We start from the raw sequence: 18,372 nt of genomic DNA, 5'->3' as shown, positions 1-18,372 counted from the left end.
TGCTTGGTTTCTGCCATGGCAGCATCCCCAGTACCTCATGCAGCAACAACCTGCATAGGTCACGGGCTTGTAAGCCTGTGCTTGTGTAAGAAAAAATAAGAAAAAAGTCAGATCAAGCCCTGGAGGGTAAATTGTTGTGTTTAATGCTTTGAAAGTGTCTGCTGATGAAACCATGATGTGTACATATGACTTACACTGAGGAGTAGGTACCAAGCACGGAGCCTCTGTGTGGGATCAGGAAAGCAGTGGAGCAGATTGCACAGGGAGGCCATGCTGTCTCCATCCTGACATTGGGTTGTTAGGACCAGAGTGTGTGAAGCCATGAGTAACCTGGTCTGACCTCAGGGCTGGCCTGGTATTGGGGCGCAGGCTGGATGTGGCCTCCAGGTGTCCTTTACTGCTTGTATTTTCCTGTGATCCTATTAGGTTGTGAGCAGCTTTGCAGAAGGGAAGAAACAAATCTCCCTGCCACCACCTGCTATATGAATTGGTTAGTCAGCTGAACCGCTCTTCAGCTGGATTCCTTGCAGAAAAGCCACACCATTGGAAAAGGCAGTGACTGGTGATCATGTACACACTGAGGCCAAGGACCGAACAGGCCAGAACGTAGTTTGCTTTCTTTCTGCTGCAGTGGAATAATGCTGATGTGTATTAAGGGCACTGAGTGTGCTGCACCACCAGCACAGTGGAATAGACCCGTTAATTGCTTGAGCTCCTGCCTTGCATCTTTTTCAAGCCCTAGATTAATGCAAGCAAAGCAAAGAGTGTTGAGTGGTTGACATTTAATGAAATGATGTTTATTGTCTGGAGGAGTGCTTTATGATCATCTAATATGGTGACAGATGTGCTAAAAAAAGCCATGAATAGTCTGCGTAGATAAAAACATTGTTAGATCGTAGTACTCCAAAGGCGAGACTTGTTTGTCTTACCTGTCTGTAAATCACGCAGCACACTTTCAGTTCTGTGTAGGCAGCAGCATTTTGTAGTAAAAAACCCAGATTCTCATTTTCATAAAGAGCAGCCCTGTATTTTAGTTTTTATTTTTGACTGTCTGGAATAAAATATAAAAGAGCAGATTCATTTTGAATAATTGAGGAATAAGAGTATTTTAGAGTAAAGGAACACCCATCCGTGATACCTGTGCGATTCTGTCATGGGGAAGCAATGTTGAATGTAGGATGAATTCTCTTGACGTGGGGAAATCAATATTGTCCTTTGTGAGATTGGATGCAGTGAAGGTGATCTGCTCTGCTTGTGTTCACATCCAGTTTTGTTTGTCTTTTTATTTCCTGCAGCAAAGAAAACTTGTGCTGAGTCGGATTTCGCTTGTGACAACGGCCACTGCATCCCAGATAGGTGGAAGTGTGACGGCGAAGAAGAATGTTCTGATGGGTCAGATGAATCAGAAGCAGCATGCAGTGAGTAGCACAGACAAGTGGTGTTTCTCAGACATGTCGTCTCGTCAAAGCACGGAGTGTTAAGAAATGGAAGGTGTTATTCTTAACACTCACGGGATAATGTTTAAACTTAAGCTTTTGTTGTAACAGAAATTAAACGTACAAAAGATTCGGGTCACTTGAATCAGATGGCTTCCAAATGTTCCAGTATACCAGTTTTCCAGATAGTGATACTGATAGAACTATACGAGGTGTATTTCTGTCTGTAATGCAAATGGAAACGTTTCTAGCACTGTTGCATTTTGTGTAGTTTCAGGGCTCGTGATCAGCAGTGCTGCACTCAGATTCCTGATCAGTCTTCTCACGAAAGAGAATGCTTTTAAGAAGCAGGAGTCCAAGGTGAATCAGAAGCTATTATTTAGTCCCACACCCACAAGGTGTACCATTGCTCCCTGGAGTACAGGCTTACAAGTCTGTTGGGGCTGCACCAGCAATCGTGTAAAGTCTGAATCAAGCACTATGAAATCTGTGCACCTGGGGTCAGGCCTTTGGAAACTGCAATGTGCAGCATTTTGCATGGGGTAGCATCTTAGGATTCATCGCTGCAAACAGCACTTCTGTCACTGCAGCTGAGCTTTGCAGTTCCTAGGACATTCTCAGTGTTATTATTTCTTATTTTAATCTTTGCCTTGGAGAAAAAGTGAGGAAGAAGGTAACAGACAAAAGATGGGTAATGTGAAGTAACTAAAGCTGAGATATTTAGTGCAGACAGCACCTTTGAAAAATGTATTGATTCAGTCAGTAAAAAACCATGCTTGATTTCCATGCAGTGCGCATAATCTTTTTGCTCTTTGAGGACCTCTGTCCATGCTCTGTTAGTACGGAACTGTGAAGGTCTGCTGCTGAGCTGAAGGAAATCCCAGGAACACTGTAATGAAAGCACTAGCTTGCTTACATCTGCAGATTTCTTCTTGGGCAGACCAAGAAACTTATACAAGCCATTCTATTGAATTTCCAGTCATGTACTTCACAAATATATTCCCATGAGTAAGAAGCAGTGCTGGAGGAAGTGTTTTATTGGCACGTAGAGGGCTTCACAAATAACCATGCTTTTATTTTTAATCCTAGTACCTGTTCTACCTTCTCCCTCCCTAATTAAGAAAGATAAATAAGCTTATCTTTTGCATAAGATGAATGGAATGTTTTTTGCAGCCATATACTGGCTACACAAAAAATGACTTCAGTGAGTACATTAGCATATTTATGTACTATAAGTGTTGGTCTTTCACCCTGCATCCGCCTTAGTCAAAAGCTATCTTATTAATGCTCCTTCCGCTACCTGATTGTGTGGAGGGGGGCTGCATAACTAAGCAGCTCCATTCCCTGGTGCTGCTGTCTGTAAATCTCTTGGCAGAGGCCATAGCATGGTGAGGGTACAGACCATGCAGCTCTTAGTTCCCTGGTGATTTTTCTTGATCATCTTCCATTCCTCCCATTTTTCCCACTTACGTTATTTCTCTGGGGAAATCATCTTTAAAACTTAAGTATTGTAAAGGATGCTTGACCTGAGCCTTTGATTGGTACAATGCGGGGCTGCCATCCTGAGAGGAAAGTCATTTGTTCAGTTTAGTGTGATTTTCTGCTTGAAACCTACTAAGAAACCAAAGTCTGCATTTCTGCAGTGGTTCTTCTGTTCAGATAGTATCAGGCAAATAATGGCCCTTGAAACGTCTCCCTGCTGCTAATGGGAGTGGGCCAGTGTCACCTTGACGCAGGCAGAAATCTGTTCCAGTTGTGTAGTGTTCTGTGACAGGTCAATCAGGAATTCATTGTGGCAGTGCCTGTATGGACTAATTCTTGATTTGGCCTTTTTTCTTATTTTTAGTACAAGAGTTTTGAAAACAGGTCAGAGACTGTGGCATGTAATTATAGCCTATAACTGCAGTGTTTCTATTCGCAGAAGATAACGTCCGTGTCTGTCAGTCAGGAAAGGTCTCTTGGCTTCCAGAGGGAATTTGCATGAGTGAGTGCTTTTCTCTGTTGAAACCAGAAGCTTCTGATGCTTTAGTCTTCTCTGTTTCAGGTAAAGAGTCCTCTTAGGACTTTGTTGTTGCATATTTTTCACGTCTGGATCAGGGTGGTCCTGAGCCACAATCCCAGCTTCCAACAACAGAAGATAAAGGTGACTTTTATCATAGCAGGGCCTCCAGCACACGTTGAACTGCTCTGATTCGTGCCTTGGTACCGTGTAGCTGGCTGCACTGCTGGAGTGCCTTGTTAAGGCTAGTTTTAATTCCATTCTTTCTCATGGCAGTGTATAGCTGTCTGAGCACAATGTGTTTAACTTTTGTTACAAGTTTGTGTGGTAGATGCAAGATCTTCATATCTCAAAGTTTACAGGATGCTCAATACAAGTTTATGCCTGACTTGTGGCTGGCTCTCCAGACAAGTTGATGTTTCTTTCCGTACCAGTTCAAAGCTTGCCTTCTAATCTTAAAAATATCTGCAAGTAGAATTTTGGAACTTTACTTCTTTTATGGGATTATTGAGATCCGAGGTTCACACTTAATCAGATGAAGATCAAGTAGTTTTAATCTCAGGGCTGTTGATAGTTATAGGCTTTAATTTGCATGGTAAGGCCATTCTTCCCAGATGTTTTGTATCCTTGTCAAAGTATGTGTCATCTCAATGGCTGATCCGATCTGCTCTTAAGGAGCCAGAACCAGCCCGATAATGCATAAGCACTGTCCTGGTTGTGGGATTAATTCACATATGCTTGTAGCTCTTCCTATTGCCACTCGTCAAGGCAGCAGTGGGTGATAAACCTGGCAGATGGATAAACAAAAAACTGGAGCATTGTGCTTTGCTTTTAATGTGTACCCCCATAGTAAAAGCCCAAAGTCTTTGTATGTGTAAATGCCATACCAGGACAAGGGAAAGGCTGTAATCACAGATAGAAAATCTAGTGAGAGTCAAAATGTGTAGTGGGACATCCTGTAAGACTTTTCCTAGAAGGTCTCTCCCAGCAGTCCTTGGTTGTTTGGTTTGTTGTTTTCCTCTTTTTAGTTGAGAAGTAACTGCAGGCCGCTATGGCTGTCTCACTTTTCTGTGTAAAAAGTGCAGCACAGCCCTTTGGAGGAGAATGCATTGTGGGGCTTCCCAAGGGAAGAGATGGGATGGGAAATGGAGATTTCTCACCTCTGGCAAGATCAAACTACGTTATAAAATCAATTGCTTTCAGACAGGCCACATAATTACCAGCATCTCTGCCAGGTTCCAGAGCTGTTCCTCGACTAACGTAACACTGGGACACTGTCTATAGTCTGTTTGAGATATGGAGGTGGAGTTCCCAACTGTTAGAATCTGTAGGGCTTCTCGCTGTTGCATCTGGCATGAGCAAGGATAAGATGGTTATTCAGGCATCTGGTTTGAAAATGAGTTATTATGAAGAAGCAGCTGCTTGTATTTCTTCTTTTCTTTGAGCTAAATCCTTGATCTAAAGATACTCTTACACCCTTAGGTTTGTCCAAGAGAATTATTCATGTAGCAGGCAAATAGCATCACTAAACCTCAGTGTTCTGCCATCTGTCAGTTCTTCAGTGCTATTATTTGGTAGCTGAGTTTATTTGGTCTCATTTATTCTATATTAAAGTTTCCAAAATAAGTGTATCCCTCTTCTGTAAGCTGATCAATTCGGGCAGATATTGTGGGCTGGATCTGTTTTCTCTATGAAGTAATCGTCAGATGCAGTGATGGGGGAAGGGGATTGTTTTATTTTGGCTTAGTTTGTTTTTGCATGGAAGTAGAGTGAGCCCCTAAATCAGGGGAAGCAAAGCCATGCAAACTCAAAAAATTAATGCTATCCACAGAGGGCAGGAGGGACAGAATGCATGATTTAAAGAAGTTGGGTTGAATGAGGCTGGGGGAGGGAGGAGGAGGAGGAATTTAATGTTGAAGGGAAGAAAGTTATTTTGAGATGCTTAATAAATGAGAAGAAATGGGATGCTGGGTGAGATGGAACAAAGAAATACCATTTATCTGTGCTGCACTGCAGTGCTGATGGAGAAGGGGAAGCGTTAATGCTCTGACATGTCATGCTCCAGCCTCATCTCCCTTGGCAAAGCATTTTTAGGTTCAGGAGGTCTCTGTTCAGGAAAGGTTGTCTGCACGTATGTAAAGCAAATGAACCACTTAGGCCTTGAAGGATGCCTGCTGGGAGAGCAGCCTGGGGAGATATAGGCTTACCCTTTGTCTGACGTGAGCCAGTTCTGCTGCTGTCTACCTACGGGTGAGGCAAAGCCTGCAGTGGGTGCAAAACTGCCATCATTGGAAGGTGCTTTGACTCGAAAATGTATGCAAGGGGTGTCCCACAAATAATGAAAAAGGAGAACAGAATGTCTAGAAGCAGTGGGAGCAGAGTTAGTGCCTCTGTCAGCCAGGCACCCCTGATTCCCACATACCTCACCAGAACCCATTTTGAGATACAGAAAATGTTTTTGACCTTCGAGTCAGCTCGTTCACCTGAGGATCTTATAATTGTTTGCTACTAGGTTATGTAGCAACGTGCCTATGCTGGCTGCAAGGAGATCTATGGTAGGGCCCCACAAACCATCCAGCTGAGGAGCCCCAGACCTCTTCTGCATCGCTCTCGCTAACAGCAGCCAACTCAGTGCCTGTCTTGAGCTGGTGGCATGTGCTGCACAGGCTTTACTTAAACATCAGAGATTCCTTGCTATTTTACCACCCAGTTTTTGGAAGCTGAGGAAGGGGGAATGGTAGTCATTCCTCCTCTGTCAAAATGGATGTCAACCACCCGGTGCTGTTCCAACACAGATACAGAATCATGTGGCTTTTTTACAGGCAAAACTTTTAAATTTTCTTCTGGATTTGGTTATTTAATGAAAAATAAAAATCTCTAGAGAAAAATAAAAACAAATGCTAGCAAACAGTAGCAGCAAGGATGGGAACATAAATTAAAGGGATAGAGCAAGTAAAGATCTGAGCTGGCAAACTCTTGCCTAGGGACATCGTATATATAATGAGATCAAGGAACGCAGGCAGCAGAAACTCACCATTTCTTATTTCTTTATCAGATATGTGACATCCTCCTAGTTAAGAGCAGAACTTATTATATGAAATGGTGCAGGAGGTTGTTATGAGAGAGAAAAAAGGAGGCCTGAATTCATGCTGCATGTAATAAGGAATGGTTTAATAGGGCAGGTTTAATAAGCAGCGGTCCTGGAAATAGATTTATTTTTTTAAATGGAAATGGAATGTAAAATGAAATCTGTGAATGTTGGTTTGAAATACAGTTTCAGTTCATGCAGTCCTTATTTCGAAGTACGTGTCATTCGGGGAGATGTATCCAAACTTGACAGTTTTATTTTTAATGGGTATTTTCCACGATCCTGGGCACTTCATGTGCTGCTGCTATGTATGCTGATCTCCTGTAATACTGGTGAGAGTTTAATTGTCCTCGTTTGCTATTAAGTTGCACAAAAGCATTAATTCTGCAATTGTTAGTACTGCTGACGGTATTGCTCACCCCCAGATGCACAGCCCTCTCCTGGCTTCCCATTTACCCCAAAGGAAATTATTTCCATATTATTCATCTTTGATCTACGTCTCGTGCACGTCTGACTGAGTTTGGTTACATTACTGTGCTTTTCTGGAAAGCGACTTAATAGACTGTTCCTGCCCTTGGAGAATTCATTTATCTTGAAGAAGGGTGGACTGTCTCGCTCAGGCCATCATGTACACTGGGCCACTGAAAATGGGAGGAGGAGGGGAATAAAAAGAAAAAGCCACCACAAACAAAGTAGGTCAAATCATCCAGGCACCGCCAGATGCCACGTTTTAGAACCTGGGGCAGAAACAGAAAGGATTTTTATTTTCCCCAACATCAAGAGCAGATCTTCTCGTTTATATTGTGCTGTGTTGGTGGGGAATTGTATGTGCAGAGGAATAAAGAAAGGCTGTTCTGTTGGATGAATTTGTTGTGGGTTCATGCAGGGAATCAAGTGAGGTAAGGTTAGTGTCAGGTGTACGAGTGTTGATTTTTACAGCACTCCCATTACACGAACTGTCTATTGCCAGCACAAAATCCTGCAGCTTCTATGGTTTGGTTACTGGGCTGCCACAGTTGTGGTGGACCCTTGGGAGCATTGCAGCAGCTGAGGTTTCCACTGCATCTGTGAACAAATATAGCATAAGGTACAGAAGGTGGAGATGCCACTAACCTCTGTCAAAGCCTTATCACATCCAAAATATAATATAAAAAGCATTCTATATCTTTTGTATGCTGCTTCCAGGTCTACTTACGAAGTGTTTTGGACTCTTAAGATTTCTGCTCGATGAACACATGAGCAATACTCTGGAGATGGATGAGACTTGTCAGGGCTGGTTAGAAGACCAGTAGTTCCCTACAGAGCGTATCTTTCGGTCTAGTAAAGTTTTCTAAAAGTCTATTTTTATCCAAAGTACATGTAACTCTTATATGTAACTCTTGAAATGCTCATAAACATTTCTACTTAAGTCATCTCAGACAGTGTATATCTCCTTCACAAGTGGTTCTGGTTCCTTCATCACTGTAGCTCATCTGAGTGAGTCCAAGTGGGTCCTTGTTGAACAACCCCAAATTGACCTCAGTATCCCAAAGGACACAAAATGGTAGGTACTAACACAAGAAATCTTTGACAAGATGAGAAACCTAATCTAGCTTTTCTTGCATCCTGTTCCTTTTATTGAAGCATGAAATTATCCTTTTACATCAAAGCAAATTCAGCAAACTCAAAGCCTAGCTGTTTATCCTTAGTAGCAGGATAACTTTATCTGTGGCTGTTGGGCAGTGAATTACATCTCCTTTTTGATGATTTCCATGGCTTTGGTGGTCTCAGCATTTTACTTACCTAGAGATGTAAGTTAATTTAGGGTATGCAATGATTGTGCTTCAGTTCTACCAGTGCTAAAAACTTTGAAGTAATACCCTCCTAAACCTATTTTTCCTTCAAGGGAAGGTGGATAGAGCTTGAGTTTCAAAAGTGACCTTTTCAGAGATTCCAGACCAATAGGAAAACCAATAGAAGTTATCTGTTGGATCTTCTCTCATGTTTTTTTGTTCTTTTATTAAGTGGTATAATCTTGTAAGAAAGTCACTTTCTCGTGTAGCTTTGCAAGATTCGGCATTTGCAGTGCTCGTATGTCTCAGGTCAGAGAATCATAGAATGGCCTGTGTTGGAAGGGACCTCAAGGATCATCAAGCTCCAACCCCCTGCCACATGCAGGGCCACCAGCCTCCATATCTAATACTAGACCAGGCTGCCCAGGATCCCATCCAGCCTGGCCTTGAACACCTCCAGGGATGCTCCAGGTCAGCTCTGAGCTGTGTGAGTTGACTGTTGCAAATATTTAAATGTTGGCATTAAATATTTTTCCTATCGGTCTAATGTGTTCATGCAGTTCATAAACAGGAACAGTCATAAAAGGGCTTGTTGCTGCCTTTTATGGCTGCTGTTAATCTTGCAGTTACTTCAGTGAGAGAGAAAGTGAAGGTTGAGCGTATGAAGGCCTTGTGTGTAGTTATTTGGAAGCCCATCAGTATTGAACTAGTAAAAACTGAAGAGGCTTTTAAAAACACTCAAGCAGCTTCTCACAGCCTAATGATTTTCTTTCTTTCCGTTCCCTTCCTGCTTGTGTTCTGAAATTCACGTTGCCTGATTTTTAAAATAGCTGTTGGCTAAAATAATTTCTGGGAATCAAAAGCAAGTCATGGCTTGAAAACTGAAATACGTTGGCAACCGAGTGAAGCAGCATTGTGCTGTAGTTGTGCAGAAAGAAACCTCCTGCCCTTTCTTGAATGGGTGAATTATGGTGTGAGGAAAATATTATAAGTGAAAAAGAAATGGCGTTGTCCATCATCTTCCACATTTAAATTCTTTGTGTTTCAGTGTCATAGTGTGTTTCTTGTAGGCTGTAGCTCTGATTCATAATTGCACCTTTTACTTAATAGATATTCTTCCATCTTTCTCTCCTTGTACAGTTGTGGGATCGTGTTTTCATTCAGGACAAGCTCCCACTGAACTCGTTGGCAGTTTTAATGAGGGTCTCGTGATACTCCATCCTGCTTCCTTGAGGATTAGGATCATGATTAAGACTCGTTTAATATGCAACCTCTGCATGCTTTGGTAGATAATTCATGTAACATAAACCTTGCCCTGGAGATTTTTAGTTCTCTGAAATGCTTTCAGTCATGCTGTGCCCAGGGTGAGGCACCATTGCTGGCAGCACTGTCTGCAGTGTGAGGCTCACACACATCTTTGCTCTGCATGGTTTTGGGGTGCAGCAGAGTCCACAGCTGCCATGGGCCTCAACCAGCTCTTTGCCTTAGCAATGGCTTCTGGCCTGTAGTAAGGACACTGTGCAGTAGTTGTATTCTGAGTGACAGATTTCAACTCGCCCCATCTTGTATTTTACCATAGTAAGCCATGTTAAGAACCCTTTGTATTAAAATACAAGAGGCTTTAGCTCAGTAACTTTGTTAGCCCACATGTATGTATGTGTTGTATGAGCGCACTAATGCCAATTCATGAACCCTATTTCCAGCTCGTGCTGCCAGACCAGGCATCTTACTGTGTCACTGGAGTTCTCTAAGTGTACTGTTCTGCAGGACTTGAGTCACTGTGTGAAGGCTGTGAAATCTGTTTTGTGACTGAGGTGGTAAATAGTCATTTATGACATGAACATAACCATGCTTCTCCCTCTCCTTGTGAGGCAAGAAGCGTGTCTACATGTTGGTCAGCCAGCAGTTTCTCTCCTAGTTGTACTAAAATCAAGTCAAATGATACATATATTTAGAAGTGCACATACACAAAATAATTGGAGCGTTTCAGCAGGTATGTCGGCTGTGTATAGAATGTGAAATAGCAATTATCATACTAAATTCTGCTAGAATTTACGTTTTTTATTTCAATTCCTGCCTCTAGACATGTTGTGAGAGTCAGACTTGGAGCTGAGCTATATGAACCAGCAGGGCTGTGTGTAATGAAGGGAAGGTACGGATGGCAGGGGAGCACCTTTTGTTCTCAGCCACAGGTCTACACGCCGCTGTTTTTGTGCAACAGCCTGAGCAAATTCAATTAAAATACCATCTAAGCTGTCTGTACCGTCGTCTGAAAAAGAAAACAGGTGAGGGTTTCTTTGTGTGTATGTAAAAGACGAAATGTTCCCTTCGGAGAGATTCAATAATAGCAGCAGAGCCTTTTCAGAATTTCTTTCTATTTGCACATATAAGTGTATTTTAGAGTGAGGATATTTAAAAATGATTAAGTATATGGTTGTCTACTGGATGCTTTTTCTGCACTGAGTTCTTTGTGCTTTGTTGGCCCCTTTGAGCAGGAATTCATATGTCGATACCTTCACCAGCTCATAGGAGTTGACAGCTTAATATGGAAAAGCAGCATCTTCATTTGGCATGAGCTTGGATCCCAGTCTTGGTGAAGGAGGTGGCAGTGCAGATGTTAGCACAGCGCTGCAGAATGGCTTCCTTTCAGCTGCCATGCACTCTGCAGATAGCACAACATGGAGCGTGACAGAAAATGCCTTCACAGTGTGAATTTTTACCAAGTCCTGGAAGATATTTTTATACTCCGTGCTCTGACAGAACAGAAAGGCCATGTAGTAACAGCAGACACAAGATGCGGTGGCAGCTTTGCAGCATACCTGGGGAAGCTTTTCATTTGGGAGTAGATAAGGTGCAGGTTTTCTGGTAGCAGGAAAACAATGTTTTGTAGTGGATTGTTGCATTTTGCTGGAGACTTGTACGATTTTTCACTCTATAATTTTATCACTCATCTTGGCAGGTTTCGTTATGTTTGCTCATCTGGGGACCTTTTGTGGCTGTAGGTTCCCTATCGATAAGAAGCACTTTTGCAGCCATAATCTCTTTTACGATGGATATGGTCTCAGTGCTGCTTGGCTCCTTTATCCTTTGTATAATTTAGTCCCCCTAGTGTTCTATGGGGCTTTTCCTTCCCTGTTTTGATTAGAACTGGAGTAATCTCTGTCAACCAGAGAAGGAAAATGAGCTTGGGCAGAGGCATAATGAAAGAGCAGCTGCTGATGCAGGAGCTCAGAGAGCCCTGCGGGTTTATGCTGGACTCTCAGCCACAGTTGAGAGACTTGTGAGGAGCCTGTGTTTTCATCACAGTTTGTAACCAGCGGGCTGTCAGTGGAGCCCAGCATGCAGTCTGAGAGCATTCCTTCCTCCTCATGCTCCAGGTACAAAATTCTTTCAGGATTAGCCTGAGAGAGAAAGGGAAGGACCTGGTGTGCCCACGTGCAGTGCTGGTTCAAACGTGGCCAACCTGGGCTGGCATCAACTGCAGAGAACCTACACTGCTGAGAAAGTGGAAATCTGGGGAGGGGTTGGTGGCTGTTGAGTAGCCTGATGTGTGAGATAACTCCAGCTGGGGCTTCCTCGTGATGTCTGACTTCCTTTACCCTCTGTTTAATGATGCTGCTGCATTTCAGAGCAGGAACTGAAAAGAAGCTCTATCAGATACCTGTGAATGCAATTAATGATGTTTCACTTTTACGAGTAGTTCATCACTGGCTTACCTAGGAACTGCATACTAATCAGAAAAGTTGCTTCAGCTGGAGATAATTAGTAGGAAATCAAGATTAAATATCATAGGTAACATTTTTTAATCTTCTGGATTTATCAGAGTACACCAAGATTTCATATAGGTTATGTAAAAATACCAACCTTACAGTAATGGATTTAATTAAATTAATTTGCGAGGAAGGATTAAAGTGAGCTCTGGAAGAAGCAGTTCAAATCTCTCAGCTGGCCAGATGGAGCATTTTGTTTTCTCACAAAGCAGAACCACGTCCAAGTTTCTAGTAGGGCTTTTTATTGTTTTCATCAATGACTTTTTTCCCAGCTAACACAATATGGTCATTTGTAAGAAGGAGCTTTAAAAGATCACAATAGAAGAAACTGGTTGGGATTTTTGCTGTATGTTGGTTGTTTTGGGGTGGGTTTTGTGTTTCATAATTAAAGTTCCATTTTGTTTCTGTAATTATTTACCTGCTTATCTGATAGGAAACTCACTGAAACAATTCCTGATCCATTATTTGCAAGCTAGAAAATGAACTAAACTGCCTTAAAGAGATTAAAGAAATACTGTCAACTTTAAAGTCACATTTTAAATTCTTTTTGCATTTAACTTATCTACTCTGAGCCCCTTCTGAATTGGAATTCTGTCTGATAACCACCCAAGCACTTCACAAACAGTGATTATTTCAGCACCAAGATGCATGTGAGGTGCTTTAGAAAGCAAATCAAACATGGGCCCATTAACAGTGCTCGGCATTTTCCTTGTAATTAAGTAATTGCATTTTAGCTGAGTTACTGAAGCCAGTGGGGATCTGCCCAGACCCACACAGCTGCTTTCTAGCAGAGTTTACCCTGTGGTGGAGTTACGTGTGTGTTTTAGAGTGAATTTATTCTGACCAATGCCATGCTTTAATATCATGTGTATGTGCATCAGTATTTTAGTGAGGGCAGTGAGATGCACAGCCTCTGACAAGGGTTGAGCTTAAACAACTTCTTCAAACCCATCAGTAGGAAAGAAAAGAAACATTTGGAATCTGTGCAGCCTTCAGTCACAGCTGATCCTTTCCATATGTGCTCTCAGATTTTGCATCTAATCCATGTTGTAGATGGACTTCGTTGTCCTGAAACTTAAAGGTCACCGCCGCTACTACCAGTTGCTGTTGGTCTAAGAGTGTAGGTATTTGGGTTATCTGCATGTTGCGGTACCAGTCCTGATTGCAGTCCTTTGGCCAGTACCTTGGAACCTTTCCTTGTTACTTTTCATGAGCTGGTAATTTTGTTTGTGGCATTTTCAGGAGAAATGTTGGAACAATATTGTGTCAGCATTATGAGCAACATGTAAACAAACTGATGTAAACAATAAGACTTTTGAAATGCATGATTATCCTTACAGAGGATAATTGCAACAAAAAGTGGAATAAAGCAACAGATCTAGGCTGTACTGCTGGCTTCACCTTACTGGTGGTCTGAGCTCTGTGCTCAGTTCTGAGGCCTGATGTGCAGGATTTCATTTAATCTAGTAGTGACCACTGTGTTTTGTTCATGCATACCAACCTGTGTACTCATGCCTGAGTTCTGCATGACCATTTTCTTCCACTGGCTAGTGAACAAGGAGCTTCCAAGTAGAACTCTTTTCTTTGTGAGATGGGAGCCTGTTTTATTTTCATTACGTGGTATAAAATGTTTGTCATTGCTTTTAAAGTCTGGCTTCAGGAGACAGCATTTACACAGCATTTAGTAAAGGAAATCGAAGAATTTTTCTCTTTACCAATATTATAAGAAAGGATGAGGCGTTCTTTGTGGTGATTTCTGAGTAACGGGGAGGAGACCACTATGAAAATGTTTCAAAGGGAAATAGTTTGGAGCTGTAGAATTGTGTTTAGAAAAGGCCAATTTAAACTAAATAATCATTAAAAACAAAACAACAACAAAACAGAAACAGTTACACATATGAAGTGGAATAGAGATCTCTAAAAAGGTGTGCAGTAATTGAAATGTTAAAAAATTGAATGAACATGCTGTGAATTTCACATTTCTGAGATAAGTTTGTTCTTTTTCGTAGCCTAGGAACAATTCTGCATGTTCTTCCCCTTCACTTGGATGTTTTCATTTATCTTCCATGTTCCTGGCTTGGAAGAAATGTTTTCTTCCAAAAAGTGTAGAACAGCTTCCAGTGGAAGCTGTTGTGTAACATATGTCCCAGAAGGAGTGAATACATCCCTATCTGCTCATCAAATATTTTGAGAACTGGGGCTGGTGTTTCAGGCTTTCAAGACACATTTTCTCTCCTGCTGAGCCAAAGAAAAGATTTGATAGTTCAACCCCACACATTTGCAGACTTTCTCCATACTGTACATACTTACCCACTTTCCCACAGATCCTTAGATGTCAAAATGGACTGGATGGAAACACCAGAGAAGTCTGAGAGGGAGAAAAAGGTAAAACGGTAGCATGCAGCTCTTGTGTAACCATGTTAGTCCCACATCCCAATCCCACATCCTAAATCGACTGAAATGACTGGATGTTGTGTTGAGGGACATGGTTTAGTGGGAGCTATTGGTGATAGGTGAACGGTTGGACTGGATGATCTTTTAGGTCTTTTCCAACCTTGGTGATTCTGTGATTCTATGTGATGTGTGCTTTATGGATTCCATGGATGACGTGTGCCAACACACATAAAGAGAAGATCCACAAATCTGTCTCTTAAAAATGTGGAGCTCCTGCACAGGGCATAGTTTTTATGTGCCATTGGGTAAAACCATATTATGACACGGACCTAGACAGTAATGACGAGGCTGGGCAAAGCAGGTCAGGTTGTTTTGTTGATTTAATGTCACCAAGTGTGCATTAGATCCTCATCTTGAATATTCCCACAAAACTTAGTTGCAATTTCTCTTTATACTTTGGTTCATTGAGTGTAGGTGATATTTCAAAGGAGTGCTGAATCTGGATGCTGGGGTGATGTATAGGCTCTTTTTTTGTGTGATCTCCCAGTGATACCTTCATTGATGTAACCGATGTCAGGAGGCTGACGTAATCCAGCAGTGCATTTGAACACTGGTATGAGCACCCTTCTGTAGGGTTATTGGTGTTATTCCAAACATGGGTGTTTGATTTCGCTGAGCTCACGTGGCTACTTTTGGAGTGTTCTTTTTCCCCAGCAGAATGAAGAATTCTTTAGGTTTTTGGACATTTCCATCAATTCCGGTTACATTTGGGGTGCGTTTAAGGGATTGTTTCCTGTACGTTTGAAGGATGTACTGATTCAGCTCAGCCTGGGATCATCAGAAGCTCATATTGCTCCAGGCTTAGGCTGTAATTGTGATACAGATGAGAATATCTGCCAGGCTGTCCCTTTCCTCTTGTAAAAGCCGATTAGCAGACTGGCATCTGTTTTCTTTGGGGATGTGGCACAGATGCCCATACTGCAAAGGAGCTGACTCACTGCGGTGCAGCTGACCTTTCTGCAAGGCATAGGATGATTAATGGCGAGTGCTTGCCAGTCATCGCCTGCCCCTGGTGTTACCAGACGGGGATGATAGCTTCTTGTTTCTCTGGTTGTTAGTGTGATGCCGAGCAGGTGCTTTGGGTCTTCCAGCAGAGCTCTTGGACTGTTAGATCCTCTCCCCTTGAGATCCATTTGTCTTCTCTCCTGCAGGTGGAAAAACCTCCATAAAGACAAATATGTGTCGTTGTTAGGGAAGGTTTTGGAAAGGTTAGGCACAGCGAGTGCAGCAAGCTGCTAAAACTTCTGACATCAGACTGCCTCAAGTCGTAGGTGACTGGATAGGAAATTATACCTGACCTGCATAGGAAATGAGGTGTACTGCCAACTTAAAAGTCATAAAGATTGCTTGGTTTAGACCAAATGCGCCCTGCATACAGATGGCAAAGCCTTGTCGCAGAGATCCATTCAATCACTTTTAAATAAGTTAGAAAGAGAGTCTTCCTGTTGAAAAAGCTAAAAGGCCACATACCATTAAGACTCAGTGCATTACACTGCATTTCTGTGAACTTCTGCCCCTTTGCCAGGTGGGTCAGGTCCTTGCAAATAAAGATAATTCGGTGTCACTGGGTTAGCAAATAGCTCAGGCGTGATAGCACGTGTTAAATTGAACTTTAACATGTGTTAAATTAAACAGGTGACTGAGAGATGGTAAAAGACAAAGGTAGCTGCCGTAAAGCAAAATGGTTATTGAACATTGGGGATGTGAGCTGTCTTACAAGGGTCACGTAATTGCAGAGCTGGAAAATGTCTTAGTAGGAGGTATCTGATTTTTTTTTTGAAGAGAGATTTGAGAGATGTCTTTATTGATACACACCTGTCTGCTCAGAGGAGGGGTTTCGTCACACAGTTGTTTCCTTAGGCAAGCAAGAAACAGCATGGTTTGATCCTGTGCACAGAAGCTGAAACTAGATAAGAGAGGTAGAGATAAGGACTAGGACTAGAGATAAGATACAGCTCTTAACAACAGTAATAAATAAACAAGTGGACACACTTGTCCAGGAATCTTTAGCAACTGAAGTCTGTAAATCAGAATTGTACCTGTCTTAGAGAAATGCTGTCACTGAAACGTTGATGTAGAAATGGCATGTTTTTGCTGTGCCAGCGTTTGGCTGGTTTTAGTGGTCTCAGAGCTTTCAGATGTGGGAATTTGTCTCAGCTGGTGCAGAATTTGGTGAAACTGCATGGCTTCGCATGAAAACATTTGGCTCAGATGCTGCAGGCTGAGCTCTGCCACCGGCAGTCAGTCTGTCTGGGAATTACTCATGCAATCCAGATCACTGCAAAGGAATTTTCAGGGCAAAAATAGCCTCGTTCATTTAAGGGAAAATCGTTCATAGGTGAGGGAGAGACACTCTCCTTTTTATTTTCCCCAGTCTCACATTCATTGACATGCAGAGGCAGTCAAAAAGTGCTGTGACAGGGCCTGCAGTCAGCCAGAGCTCATACAGGACACTGATGTGATGTTTCCTTGTAGATAGCATCTGTAAATGTCCAAACTGACTGCACTAGATAAAGACTAGCTTTAATTACCTAATATTTGGTGTCAGTTTCTCCCTCCCTGCAGCCTGCTGCAGCACTGCTGCTTGCGGAGCACTCATTCCCTGCTAGCCCAGCACCACACTCTGAATATTACAGGCAAGCAGGACTGGTGCTGACCATCGTAGGTATCATTAAAGCCTTTTTCTGTTCTATGAGCCCTGGAGGTAATGTCTTTACTCAGCAAAACCAAAAAAAACTCCAAGAGCGAGTTTAGTTTTGGCTGCTCCTTTGTGGAGCAGAGAGTTAGTCTCGGTGATCCTTATGGTCCCTTCCAGCTTGGGATATTCAGTGTCACATGGATGAAAGACATAACTGGTGAGACTGCACAGTGCATTATCTCGCTGCCTGCTAAGCAGATTGATGGCAGAGTTCTCATGGACTTATTCTTCATCAAGCAGGAGTTATCTAATACATAATGATACTTCTGTGCATCTCTGATCTGCGTGAAATATCCTCTGAGATAGAAAGGCACTGTGCTGCAGATAGGAGGGCATTTCCTGCCACTGATGGGCTTTGCAGCTGGGCCCAGCTTTGAAGCAGGTGCACTGCCTTCAGGATTGGGTCTGCTGCAAAGCTAGCAAACACAGTTAGAGTGGATCCCTTGTATGAACAAACTGGCTGGTTTCCTTCTGATCCAAATTGTTAGTGAAAGGTGCAGCTCGGATTCTTTAAATCTTCTTATTATAGGCTATATTTAGAAATGGAAAGAATATATTATTAATTATAAAGATGCTGTAATGCTGTGAGGATGTTTAATCCGTGCCCTTGATGAATGAAAGACTTACTGTACTGAAGGAAGGTTATGCAATTAACAGCGTATTCATTAAGAGTTCATCAGATACTGAACTATCCTTATCTTTAGGATAATACTAGAATATCAGATAACTTCTTTGTTATTGCTTGAGTGATAAGAATAGGAGGCAAGAGCCTCCCCAGGAAGGTGAACATAATACAGTTTGCATATATATTATATTACATACATGATTACATTTCAGTTTACAGGCCTGGTGCTCTCTGGCTGTGCTGGTGTCAGTCAGTGGGATGCACTGGGAGGAACTGGACAGAGGGAAGGTATGATTGATCGACCTGTGCTGCAATCTGGAGTATTTTGTCATTGAATCTTTAGTGGGGAAGGTTGATGCTGATAAAGCTGCAATGTATTTAAACTTTAAGCCTACAAGTAAAGAAAGAAGCATTATTTTATTGTTGCAGATTGAGAGAATACAGTTTCTGCTTGTGTTTCTGTAGAGAAGAGCCCTTTCCACAGTCCTTGCTAATTCAGGTCATAGGCTTCATAAATCAGTGCTTCAGAG

The 18,372-nt window shown here is 42.2% G+C and overlaps 1 protein-coding gene across 2 annotated transcripts in view; it reads left to right on the top strand.

The window, feature by feature from the left end:
* LRP8 (LDL receptor related protein 8) overlaps positions 1 to 18,372 on the top strand; it is a 138,225-nt gene that overhangs the window by 81,709 nt on the left and 38,144 nt on the right. For both annotated transcript variants that reach the window (XM_072342814.1, XM_072342816.1), the window contains exon 3: positions 1,296 to 1,418. In XM_072342814.1, coding sequence (XP_072198915.1) covers positions 1,296 to 1,418 — 123 coding nt within the window. The remainder of the gene's footprint in view (positions 1 to 1,295; positions 1,419 to 18,372) is intronic.

The sequence above is a fragment of the Excalfactoria chinensis genome, chromosome 8 (genome assembly GCF_039878825.1).
Source record: "Excalfactoria chinensis isolate bCotChi1 chromosome 8, bCotChi1.hap2, whole genome shotgun sequence".
Taxonomy (NCBI): Eukaryota; Metazoa; Chordata; class Aves; order Galliformes; family Phasianidae; genus Excalfactoria; species Excalfactoria chinensis.
Note: the sequence above shows the minus strand (reverse complement) of the source record. Positions and strands in the feature narration are given on the sequence as shown.